This window comes from Trifolium pratense, linkage group LG1 (genome assembly GCF_020283565.1).
Source record: "Trifolium pratense cultivar HEN17-A07 linkage group LG1, ARS_RC_1.1, whole genome shotgun sequence".
Lineage (NCBI taxonomy): Eukaryota > Viridiplantae > Streptophyta > Magnoliopsida > Fabales > Fabaceae > Trifolium > Trifolium pratense.
The window spans coordinates 15718022-15731150 of NC_060059.1; the positions used below are offsets into that span (position 1 = coordinate 15718022).

The 13129-nt window shown below is 31.9% G+C and overlaps 1 protein-coding gene across 3 annotated transcripts; it reads right to left on the bottom strand.

Moving 5' to 3' along the window:
• Positions 1-1026: 1026 nt before the first annotated feature.
• Positions 1027-10653, bottom strand: LOC123921381 (DEAD-box ATP-dependent RNA helicase 1-like). Of its 3 annotated transcripts, none has more exons than XM_045973907.1 (9): positions 10193-10653; positions 6229-6348; positions 5653-6145; positions 5374-5528; positions 4915-5092; positions 2886-3073; positions 2422-2626; positions 1337-1442; positions 1027-1106 (listed from the first exon to the last, which is right to left on the bottom strand). In XM_045973907.1, exons 2-9 carry the CDS (start codon positions 6339-6341, stop codon positions 1051-1053), a joined length of 1494 nt encoding a protein of 497 aa, XP_045829863.1. In that variant the 5' UTR covers positions 6342-6348; positions 10193-10653; the 3' UTR covers positions 1027-1050. The 3 variants fall into 3 exon arrangements, with proteins under 3 accessions (XP_045829863.1, XP_045829870.1, XP_045829856.1); XM_045973914.1 differs by lacking the exon at positions 10193-10653 and adding an exon at positions 7204-7335; XM_045973900.1 differs by lacking the exon at positions 10193-10653 and adding an exon at positions 6873-6898.
• Positions 10654-13129: the final 2476 nt, after the last annotated feature.

Sequence of the window (13129 nt, forward strand, 5' to 3'; positions counted from 1 at the left end):
TTAAAGTAAAATAATTATTAAAAAATAATTATTAAAAAATTCTACTTAATTTAAATTTTATAACAAATTAAATATAATTATTTTGCAATGGTAATTTTATTATTTACGTATAAAATATATCATATATTTATTTAGCTTATCTAACATGTATATATCATTGAGTTTTTTTTAAAAAAAAGTAATATATCATTGAGTTATTTATTTGATCATGATTCATATAAAAAATTAAAAATTAAGCTTGATTATTTTCTCATGATTTTTATTTAAAATTATATAAAGGTATTTGATTACTTAATTATATTTTTTATTTATAAAATTCAAAGTATTACAAAAAAAAATTTTAAAAATAACAATTCTTTTACAAGGGTAATTTTATCATTTAAATATGTTATACATGTTATCATATTATTATCAGTTAGTATGTATTCAAAACATTATATAATAATTATCATATTGTTATCCTGTGTGCACCAAACACAAGATAGGATAACTGAGGATAACTATTATCCTGCTGATATCATATTCTATCCTTATCCTGTTGTATATCCTATTCTGTCACTATCCTATCCTGCGCAGCTTATTTTTTGTCAAACAGATCCATAATTTCATATTTTTCATGGTCACATAGCTAAAACAAAGCTAATAACTAAGAAGTCCATGCTATACCAAAAAAAAACTAAGAAGTCCATGCAAACTAGTAAATATATCTAAAAAACTAAAAAGTAAAAAATATAACAAATGAAGAAATTAATCCTATAGATTTTGATGAACATTAATCATCATTGATCTGTTCATCTCAGACATACATATACCCCGTCGATAAAATAGAAGAAAGCGAACACCTTTAGGAGTATTCCCCAATAACATGACCTCATGCCCTGAAGATTTTATCCTGTCATGTAGAACTCCAATTGTTGGTTGAATATTTCAAGGGATTACTTTGATAGTTTGATGCTTTGAAGCTAAGATACTTTTCCCTTGCGTGTTCATGAATAAGCTGTTATTCCTATGAATGATTTTTTTTTCATTCCCTGCTCAACTGAGAAGATTCTACTTCTTGGGTTTCTTTTGTGTCTTTGAAATTATCACCTTATATTTTGTCAGTGCTGCCAACAAAATAACACTGACTTAATGAAACGTCAAATGTAAACCCAAAACAACATGAAGGAAAAGAACATCAAGAAGCGTCGGGCTAGTCAATACACGATTTAATTTATCTTGTTTTAGAAATTTTCTCAAGCCGAAAAATGTAGACAAAACAACCCTCCCTAAATGTCAGTGATGATAGAAAAAGGTGTTTAAGCGTATACCCTTGAAATGCAATCAACATATTTACCTGATTGGTAGGAAGTATTGAGTGCTTCAATTAGACTGGATGAAATGTTATGGTCTAGACAAGAACCACCCTCAGCCTTTCGCATCAACTTCTTAAATCGTCGAACCTGGAATGGAATAAGATTTGATGAGTTCAAGAATGACTTAGGTTCCAAATGTTAAAAAGACAACAAATCAAGTATATGTGTGATCTGTATTGCATTAACAAATTAAATAATTCAGAGTCAGTATAGAGAAAATTAGGATAGTTGCTATTGTGAAAAAAGATGGTAGAGTCTTGTCTTAGGTGACTCGGACATGCATAGAGAAAGACTTGTACAAACATCACTACAGTAAGGAGTGTTAACCAAGGTAAATCAAATCGTTAGAAGTAGAGGGAGATCAAGAAAAATTATAGGTGAAACCATTAAGAGAGATTTAGAGGTAAATGGTCAATCTTTAGATTCAATACATGATAGAGTTTTATGATGTCATTTAGTTTTAATTCATATACCAACCTCAATGAGAAAAAGTTCAGTTGTTTTTATAGAATTTTGACTCAAAGAGGCCAGACTCCAGAGAGAGCACCACCATCAAATAGACAATCCCGTCACAGAAAGACAATTATAATTATTGAACAAAAACAGGAAGTTTAAATATATTTTTTTTGGGGGTTAGTTTTAAATTGTTTTTGAACAAAAGAGATTAGTGGCGACAAAGAAATCGCTAAGGAAACTGCCAAGTCGTTGGTTTATTCAAGGAGAAAGGAGTTTATGCAAGGAGAAATATGGTATTTTTTCCTATCAATAAGAGGAGTGGTTGAAAGTTCTACAGTGTTGTAATCAAAGGGATTTCCTTATTTTGTATAACAAGATACCAGGTTCCTATCAGACACCCACATCATAAAACCATGTGCTCTACACAAGCAGAGGCCATTCGTCTAATCCTATATTAGTATGTAACTTTGATTAACTTTAGTGTAAAAATGAAAGAATTATCTTGTTGAAGCTTTTAAATAGTCTTTATAGCTCAAATTGTAACTTCTTCTATTGGCTCCAGTGCTATGAAACGGGGATCTAGCATAAATGACATGATATAACTTCATACCTCATCTTCTGACATCAGTGTGAAGCAACGCCCAGTCTGGCCTGCTCTTGCAGTCCTACCAGCTCGATGAACATAAGTTTTTATGTATTTGGGCACATCATAATTAATGACATTTCTTACCCCTTCAACATCCATTCCACGAGTCAACGCATCAGAAGATACAAGCACTTGAAACACCCCCTTCCGAAATTCATTCAATGTCTTGCTGCAGAAAATTAGCAACTTTTTTCAGATCAAGGACCAACACTTGTATGTTGGTTTACAGGGGGAAAATAATCACTTCTCTTTCAAAAGTTCTTTTGGTGAGTTTTTTACTATTAAGTCAATTTGAGCAAAAGGTATGCTAATCCAAACACACTAACCTACAGAAGTTCTTTGGTAACAAGTTTTGAATGTAATGTAAACCTATGCACTCAGCATACATTGCTTGAAATATCTACTTATTTATTGTGAATAAAACTTACCTTCTTACACGTTGATGTTGAAGACTAGAATACTCCTTGATATCAATTTGTAGATCTTCAAAACAATTCAGCAATTGGCAGAGACGGTGCGTTGAATCCACAGATTTTGTAAAAACTAGGCATTTTTCTTCTCCCAGGGATTTCAAAAGGGCAATTAAGTACAAGGGTTTCACATTTTTATCACAAATCTACAAAAATAAAAATCTAAAATTACAAGGGAGCTGCAGATTATAATTCATCCATTTTTAAATTAATGAAAATACAGACATGTGTCATTCATTTTCTGTGTGAATATGCATATATGTGTGTGTGAGTGTGTATCATATAATATATGCCAAATTAAAAAATAATGGTAAAAGAAGAATCATAGAATGACCATCTCCCACCCTCTATTTCTGGCTATTTGAGTGTGTTCAAACAATATGACTATTTGAGTGTGTTACAAACAGTTCACTCTGTGGGTACACTTAGATGAGTCACTCATATGTTGCATTCATAAAGATAATAGCATAAACAAAAAGAAAAGCAACAAATAGAGGCATACTGTGAGAGGGGAGAGAGGGAAGCCAAGACTTGTTCATTGCAACATTTGGTACTCAATACTCAACTGCAAAAGCTTAATGGTACATTTGTGATAATATAGTGGAATTGCATACTTTGAGTTCAACCTTTGACCCAAAAGATCTTTCCAAATCACTAAATGTGGGGAAAATTTATGAATTGACAATGTTTTATCCTGATTATTTTACCCAACAAGAGTAATTGCATCTTAGAATACAAGCTCAACATTATGAACTTGATGCTGCTTTTCATTCTGATCTCAGTCATTAGCTCGAAAGAATAAATTTTAACTCAACACATTTTCTAATCTCAGCCTTGGGGACGAGAATGTTCTTCACAAAAGCAGGAAGTGATAGAGCACTGGGTATGTGTTATTATGCTCAAAGCATTGGAAGCTCACAACTTGGAAGGATTATGTACAAAACGAACAAAAATGCTTAGGTGCAGAGAATTGGTTACTGTTGCAGAGCTGTGAAGTTGTTAGGCCATACAGCATAACAAGTAGTGTGGGAGGAGAGAAGGGTAGGAAATTAGTTGTTGTTTGTTATTAGTAAGAGAATGGTTTTTTTGCTCTGAAATAACATGGGGGTTTCTCTTTTGCGCTAGTTTGTTTTGAATCAATAATACAGTTTCCGATTTTTCTCAGACTTGGGTTTCTATCAGCCAACAAGAAACATAACCACAATGTTTCACAAATCAAACATTAAGAACATAACCACAATGTTTTACAATTTCAGGCCATATCCCCTCTCAAGTTTGAACATTCTGACTTTCAAAACACAATAAATCTTAAATCTTGCTTTGAGAAAACTAAAGAATCAAACTCCACTAAAATTGATGAAAAAGCTGTTATCTAAAGACAAAATACTTGATAAAACAAAGCATAAAATTCTATCATTTGGAACTTGGAAGCTACCTTTCACTAAACTAAGCCTGTGCAGTCCTATAAATACTGCCAAACTGAGTATGGTTCTTGAGCGAAGGAGTTGGGAGTGAAAAGAATGTTTATCCACATTGGAGGGCAGGAAAAGGGTTGAAAGGTAAAACGACAGAACTAAAAAGCAGTTGACACTGTATGATGTTAGTCTCTTATGGTCACAAATACTCCCCCTCAGATCTTTATTATAACCAGAAAGTAACTAACCTAAAACCTCGCATGTATATAAAAAAATTGGTTTAGTGCAATTAATGTTCTTAATCTCAAACAAATGAGTGCATTTCAAAAAGTACCATCGATGACATTTATTGCTGAAGAATATTAGAAAATAAATTTTTTGTTAAGTGACGGGTATTCTGAAAATTATAGCATTAAATATAGTGAGGTTAGTAAAAATAGCATATATTTTTGCTTGTGATCGAGACTGAAGAGAGTATCTAATTGAAGTGATTAAGTTAATGACATTGAAAGCAGCCTAGCTACAAGATTTATAAATATTAAACGAGACAAAAGATCCATGCAATGTCATACCAGTTTAAAAGATTCCAAATTTTCTGGGAGCCGATAACGCATTTGTCCAGCTTTCAATAATAAAGGGTGATGCAAATTAAGCTGAATAATCCTGCCTGGATCCTGAGTTAATGTCGCAGATAGAACCATTTTTGCCAGCCTGGGATAAGGCTTGTCCTTGAATCCCCTCTCAACTCCACTTCAGAAATAAATATCATTTTAATAAATAAACATGTATATGTGCATTAATATAAAAAGCATGATTGTCAGTCACTGGACCTTCATTACTCTAAATGAAAATATAAAGGCAAAAATAACTATAAAAAGGCTGACTACAATCCTATTACTGGCAGTGTCAAGAATTCTGAATAAAGCTTCATGTTGGTTTTCCATCAAGATCAGGATTCAGTGGCATTCACTTCTATTAGTTAATCGACAAACGAACATTTCAAAAGACTTGTGAATAATGTTGGAACTCACCATCTTCTTCTGGTTCTTAATGCACCAACAGAACAGGGGGAAAAAGAATCAGCCGGTTGGAAAAAACCGTCATCATTAGATTGGATCAGTTCAACCACAGTAGGCAACCATGATTGGTATGCCTCACGAAGCAACCGATCTGTTTCATCAACCACCTGACATTATTTCCCTCATTATCATATCATATACAGTATATCACTACAAAAACGAACCACAATATACTTTAAGTTTAATTGTATACTTAAAATAAAAGCAAAAATAATGAGAATTTAGACTTACAAGATAATAAAGATGCTCAAGCGTGAAGCCTTTGGTAGTATTAATGTGATCCATAAGCCTGCCAGGGGTTGCTACCAATATGTCAACCTTACTCTGAAAGCGAGGAAGTGAAACGTGATGCGGATCATAGTAGGTGCTTATATCATGTGCCGGCATTTCAACGAGCTCGGAAATCTCGTCGGCTAAGGATGATTGACCAATGGCCAAGCCAACGCACAGGCCTAATGGAGACGCAATGGCATCAAAGACTTGTTTGACCTGCAAAGCAAGGTCGCGAGTGGGGACCACAACCAAGGCGCGGAGGCATCTAGTGATGCGATCAGACAGCATCTGCACTAAGGGGAGAGCGTAGGCGAGGGTTTTGCCGCTTCCAGTGGGTGAGTTAACACAAATGTCTCGCTCAAAATTGCCAGGGCCAACCGTTTCGTGCCAAACTGCGACTTGCACTGGGAATAGGTTTGAGATTCCCAAGTCCTCCAGCGCTGACTTCAACCTGATGACAAATTGTGATGAAAATAAATACTAAAGAAATTGAAATAGAAATAATAGTGCAATAGAGTAATAATAGTGTTTTACTTGGGGTGGAGAGAAGGAACAGAATGCAGCGGAAGTTGTTGAGAGAGAGTGATGTCGACAGGGTCTCTCATCCATGGCAAAGCGGGAATACTGTGTTGCTTTTCTTCACCCATTTCGGCCCTATTTGGATAAACAACTTATTCAAGCGCTTATGGCATGAAAGCTTATGTTGGATAGCTATTTGCATTTGGATGTGTATATCCAAAAGTGCTTACACAAAAACAAGTGTTTGGATGTACAATTACAAAAGCACGCATAAAATGTTAAATTTTTTATTTTTTTAAAAATTACTATTCACCTTCGTATATTGAATATTGCTGGAACAAATATTCATATATTAAAAAATAGTAATAAAAATCAAAAATATCATGATAGAGTACAGAATGGGCAATAGAAATTCATTGATCATCATAATACGAAATTATTATTTTAAATTGTGATTAAAATTAAAAAAATCACCAATTACCCATCTTATAAATCGTTATTTAAAATTATGTATATTATATAAAAATAGGAAATAATCAAATGTGCCTTAACAACCATTCGTCAATCTATTAGGGAAAAAAACAATTGTATGTCCATGTTATGCCATTTCATTTTAATACATATATAAAAAAAAAAAAAAATCTAAACAATAATGAAACCTAGACATCATGTCTCTAATAGCATCTTTGATATCCACAACTGCAGTATCATGTGCATTAGTATTATCCTTTATCCTGATTCGGGTTCGAAAACATTTTAGGGGCTATTCTAGCACAATACAGACAAGAAGGATCCCAAACATACTCAAAAATACACAAACGAAGATACATATGTATATAATTTTCAAGAATGATTGAACTAACTATATCAAAACATGGTCAAACAATTATACTTTCAAGAATGAGTGAATTAACTATATTCATACATGGTCAAAGAATTATCAGTGAGAAAGAATTGACTTAAATGGGAAAAAAAAAAGACATGGTTTACCCAAAAAAGAAAAACAGAACTTTCCTACAGAGAATTCCTAGATAACAATGACAGTGATAATTGCCCACATTGCAGAAGAACCAAAACTATCATAGAGATGTTTAAAATGGTAAAATGTGGAAACAAGTGTAAAGACAAGTTCATCAAACATTGCCAGCCCTCGGTGAGACGGTGACACTAGAAGAAGCGGCTACTCCTTCAAAACATTTTGGTAGATTGTGTATATTGTACGATGCATCTAAGCGGCTCTCAATTCCTTACATTTAGTGAGAACTGAAAAATCATAGAAGAAAAAAAAAACAAGAGAGATCACTTCAACTGAGTAGTTAAATTAAGTGGCTACCAATTTCAATACCCCAAGTTTCCTAACTGTGTGAAGCTAGTCAAGGCATTTTAGTTTCATTTGGAGGAGAAGATATCAATGCCTTATTGTTACAAACCTTAACCATATAAACTATGCAGTTCCAATGAGAAAGCTGAAAATCCCAATAATCTATCTTATACTCTCTAAGAAGAAAACGCTGGTTCAGATAGATAACTATAATCAATGAAATATTTTTACATTAAGGACATACATGTGATGTTATTGAAAATGGCGTTGAATCAAAATCTGAACAATCATCACTTAACAAAGCGTTGGATTGGATTGAAGAAAGGAAACTAACTATGAGTAATGTTCTGTTCAACCTATGTTCAGTTAGGGGTGTGCATGGTTTGGAAACCACACCACACCACACCTAATTGATGGTTTTGGTTCTAAACCAAAACCATTTCAATAACAAACCGGTTATTTTTTAAAACTAATTTGGATTTGGTTATTAACCGGATCGAACCAATTTATAACCGGTTTGTAATAAAATTTAAGTTATTCACATGATCCAATTTTAAATAGGTTTTTTACTTAAACTAAATTTTTTTATTAGTTGATTAAAAAAAATAAATTTATTAATTATTTTAAAAACATAATTTTTCATTAATTTTATGATTGAATTGGTTTATAATCAACCCACAAAATATTTTTTTTAAACCCAAATTATTTTTTACTTAGCCAAAAACTTGTTTTTTATATTGTTTTAAAAATATTTTTTATTATTTAAAAAAAGAGTAATTTTTAAAATTAAAAAATCTGATTTTTAAATACAAAAAAAAACTAATAAATAGGAAAAAAATTAAAATACTAAATTTTTGAAAAACTAAAAACATTAAAAACTGATTTTTTAATTATTTTTAAAAAAAACTGAATTTTTTAAAAACTAAAAACATTAAAAACTGATTTTTTAATTATTTTTAAAATAATTATTAAAAATCTGATTTTTAAAATAAAATAATAATAAAATAGTATGGGTGGTTGGTGGTGGCCGGCCGCCGGAGCACCACCACCGGCCGCCGTAAAAGTCACCGGAGGTCCGCCGGAAAACCGCCGTCCGCCGCCGCACCGGTAGGAGCGCCGCCACGCCGGCCGCCGGTGGTCCGGCGTTGACCACTGGTTGACCACCGGTCCTCCACCCCTCTTTTAATTAATTATTTTATTATATAATAAAGAATTTTAAAAAATTGAAGATTGGGCCTGAATTAGCTATTGGGCCTAAATTTTCAAACCAATTCCAGGAAGGGAAATTTTCTACCCCAACAATTGTCAATCTACCCCAACATTAATTTTGAATGGACGAATTTGCCCTCATATATAAACTAAAATTCTGAAGAAAAAAAATTTGGTTACCGAAACACTTTGGAAAAAAATGTTCTGATATGTAAATTTTTTTTTGGTTACCGGAACACTTTGGAAAAAAGTGTTCATGTATATAAAATTTTTCTAATTTTTTTTTACCTGAACACTTTGAAAAAAAGTGTGTAGGTATGTAAAATTTTTCCAAATTTATTTTGTTACCTACACACTTTGGAAAAAAGTGTTCAGGTATGTAAACTTTTTCTAATTTTTTTTTGAAAAAAAGTGTGTAGGTATGTAAAATTTTTTCAAATTTATTTTGTTACCTACACACTTTGGAAAAAAGTGTTCAGGTATGTAAAATTTTTCTAATTTTTTTTGTTACCTGAACACTTTGAAAAAATTAGGCTATTTTTTTACATACCTACACACTTTGAAAAGAGATTTTATTTCAAAGTGTTCAGGTAACAAAAAAAAAATTAGAAAAATTTTACATACCTGAACACTTTTTTCCAAAGTGTGTAGGTAACAAAATAAATTTTAAAAAACTTTACATACCTACACACTTTTTTTTCAAAGTGTTCAGGTAACAAAAAAAAATTAGAAAAATTTTACATACCTACGCACTTTTTTCCAAAGTGTGTAGGTAACAAAATAAATTTGGAAAAATTTTACATACCTACACACTTTTTTTCAAAGTGTTCAGGTAAAAAAAAAATAGAAAAATTTTATATACCTGAACACTTTTTTCCAAAGTGTTCTGGTAACAAAAAAAAATTTACATATCAGAACACTTTTTTCCAAAGTGTTCCGGTAACCAAATTTTTTTCTTCAAGGATTTAGTTTATATATTAGGGTAAATTCGTCCATTCAAAATTAATGTTGGGGTAGATTGACAATTGTTGCGGTAGAAAAAAAGAATTTCCCAATTCCAAACCAAATTACAAAATGTGGTTATGGTTTATAATTTGTGTTTTTTATTGGAGTGGTGTGGTTTTTTTTTTAAATGGATTTTGCAAACTAAAATTGAATATGGATTGGTTAGTAATTTGGTTAAGGATAGCCAAATTTTTTGCACACCCCTATGTTCAGTTTTCATATATATATTCATAAAATAAGCTCTCAATGGTCAATGCAGATGAAAAATATCTCAATATAAACCATATTAAACCAAATAAACAAATTTCATAACTTACTTCCTTCAAAATCAATTCATTTCCTTAACCAATATGGGTTCGAAATTCCAAACAACAATATGTTTTAAAAATGTAACAATTCTATTCTATACCCAATTTGTCACATGAAACATAACATCACACTAACCTTGAATTGAAGAAGGTCACTTAGGCGACGGCGACGGCTGTGGTGGGCGACTGGGCGGAGGTGGCGGTGCAGGGATAGAAGAGAGAAGAGGACCTGGACGTAGTGCACTGCAGGGACGAAGAAGCCAAGAGAAGAGAAGTACGTGTGCCGCCGGCGTGCGTCGATTCTTGGACACGGGTTGTAGAGTAAATGGGCTTACTACCATATAACTGAAAGATTATTTATTTCTCTTTAGACCCTTCTTATTTTTTCTAACCCCTCAAGATGGAGGCGAGGAAGAAAGAACGAGAGTAAGAAACCTTTGATTTTGTGTATGGGTTTTTTGTTTATGTGGTTTATGGTTTTAGTTCTAAATCTAAAATCCGAATTGGTTCGGAAGAATTAAGGGGGTGTATTGGATTGAGATTTCAAAAGACTATTTTGACAAAAAAATCATATGCTAATAAAAAACTATCAGTTATTATTAGTCTTCACCATTATTATCGTGGCGAAAAACATTGTAGGGAAATTATTTATATTTAATTTTATTTTATATGTTATTTCTATTAAAATTATGATACCAAGTATTGATATTAGGATTTTCACACACAACACAATTTTGCATTTAGGGAGTGATTTCTATTATATTAAGATTTAGATTGATACTTAACAAGGAATAAATAATATGCAGTATTCATCATTTCATAGACCATTGTTAAATGGAAAAAACTCAAAAAAAAATTTCCTAACATTTCTATTGTTCATTGATTTTATAGGGTGCAGTGATGCTTCCGAAGATGTTTTATGCTGATTTTTGACACGAAATTTATCGTTTCACAACTTTGGTAGATCCGTTCGCGAATCAATTTGAAGTATTAGTCGAAAAAATTAACAATAATATTTATTTAACGCATGACTGGTATGCTTTAAAAGTTTTTTAAAAGAAAAAAATCATTGGACTTAAAAGTTACTTTTTTTTAACTAAACATGCTAAGAAAAATTTACTTTTTTTTATGTCTTTATGAACTTAAAAGTTTGTTCATGTTGAGGAATATGATTGATCGTATTACTTCAAATATATATCATGGTGATATTTATGCAAATAGTAGTTGATTCCAGGTATATATCAACGTGACTATATTATTAATTACGAAAAAAATCACTGATTCATATTTGTTTATTTTGCTAACAATGTATCCTAACCTTTCCGGATCAAAGAAGATTGTTTTCTGAATGAGTTTTGGGGATGGAGAAATTGAAGATGACAACGAAGATGATTTAGAACTTCATATTCCATCAGATTTATTGATTCCAAATTCATGTGATCCTCTTGCTTCTATCGTTGAAAGCACCTATCCTAAACTTTTACAAAACATGAACGATATAATGTATTTCAAAAATAAAGCTATACTAGCTCCTAAAAATTCAATAGTCGACGCAATAAATGATTATATGTTTGATTTAATTCCTGGTGAAGAAAAAACATATTTGAGTTATGATACTCCACTCACACAAAATGTAGACGGTCAAACAATGGATGATGATCATACTCCCAAATTTTTTAACACGATTTCTACGTCGGGCCTTTCAAATCACAAGTTGAGACTTAAAGTTGGAGTTCCAGTTATGCTATTAAGGAATTTGAATAAAAAATTAGGATTATGCAATGGAGCAAGACTTATTATTACGAGATTGGGAAAACGTGCTCTTGAAGAAAAAATTATTTCAGGAAGTAATATTGGTGATCAGGTTTTCATACCTAGATTTTCTCTGACACCATCTGACGTGAGAATTTCTTTTAAATTTCAACGAAGGCAATTTCCTATAATGATTTCTTTTGAGGACTGTTAGAGTCAGGGACAATATTTAAAGAATGTTGGGATATATCTTGCGTCGATAGTGTTTTCACATGGTCAGTTGTATTTTGCAATTTCAAGAGTTACTTCTAGAAAAGGATTAAAAATATTGATCATCGATGACGACGGTGAAGATACGACTAAGACTTCGAATGTGGTTTATAATAAGGAAGTCTTCCGTAATATAACATAATTTTCTTTGTATGAATATTTATCCAAAATTATTGTTGAACTATCGTTTAATGTTACTCAACTTTTTTCATATACCTTACATTATTGGAATTATCATATCTTATTTAATCATTATATATCTTACAGCTAATCAGACCCGTGCACCGCACGGGTCGATGTTCTAGTTTAAAATAAAATTGCAGAATAGAAACCCTAAGTATGAATCAGGAATATACATAGATTGAAATTAGAAAAGGGATTCGCGCAGCGTATGAATGAAATATGAAATCGAAAACAAGATGGGGAAACAAAAGGTGAAAGAAGTAATTATACAGATCTTAAGATGGGAAGTGATGTTACCAGAAGTGGAATGAAATGGAGATGAAGAAGGCAAGTGAAGGAGCTGATTAGGGTTTCGAGATTCGATGGGATTGGGAACGAACGAAGTCGTTGAATTAATTTCGTAACGTCATTACTGTTTCAATATGAATGATGAAGATGAGTTTGATGTCATGGATTGAAATCGCACGGTTGCAGTTGGTCATGCGGTTATTGTTTGTTGTATAGTGTACCCTGCACCCTATTCATGTTGTATCGGTTGGATCAACATCATTTCCATTTTGGAATATGGATAATATAATCAATGCTTTAAAAATACTCCCTCCGTCCCATTTTTATAAGATCTCATTTGACTAAATGCACTATTACCCACGCGTATATGAAAATGAGTACCAATATTTTTTCAAACTACTATTATAGTACCTCATTTCATCTGTAAGCACGTCCAATAAAATTATGACAAAATAGATGTTTGTACAAATATTTTTAGAAATATTCTTGTTAGAAACTATAATTATTTTTTTTTCTTTTTTCTTTACCTTCCTTACCAAAAAAAAGTAAATAAATAAAAAAGAGTATTTTTTTTTAATGC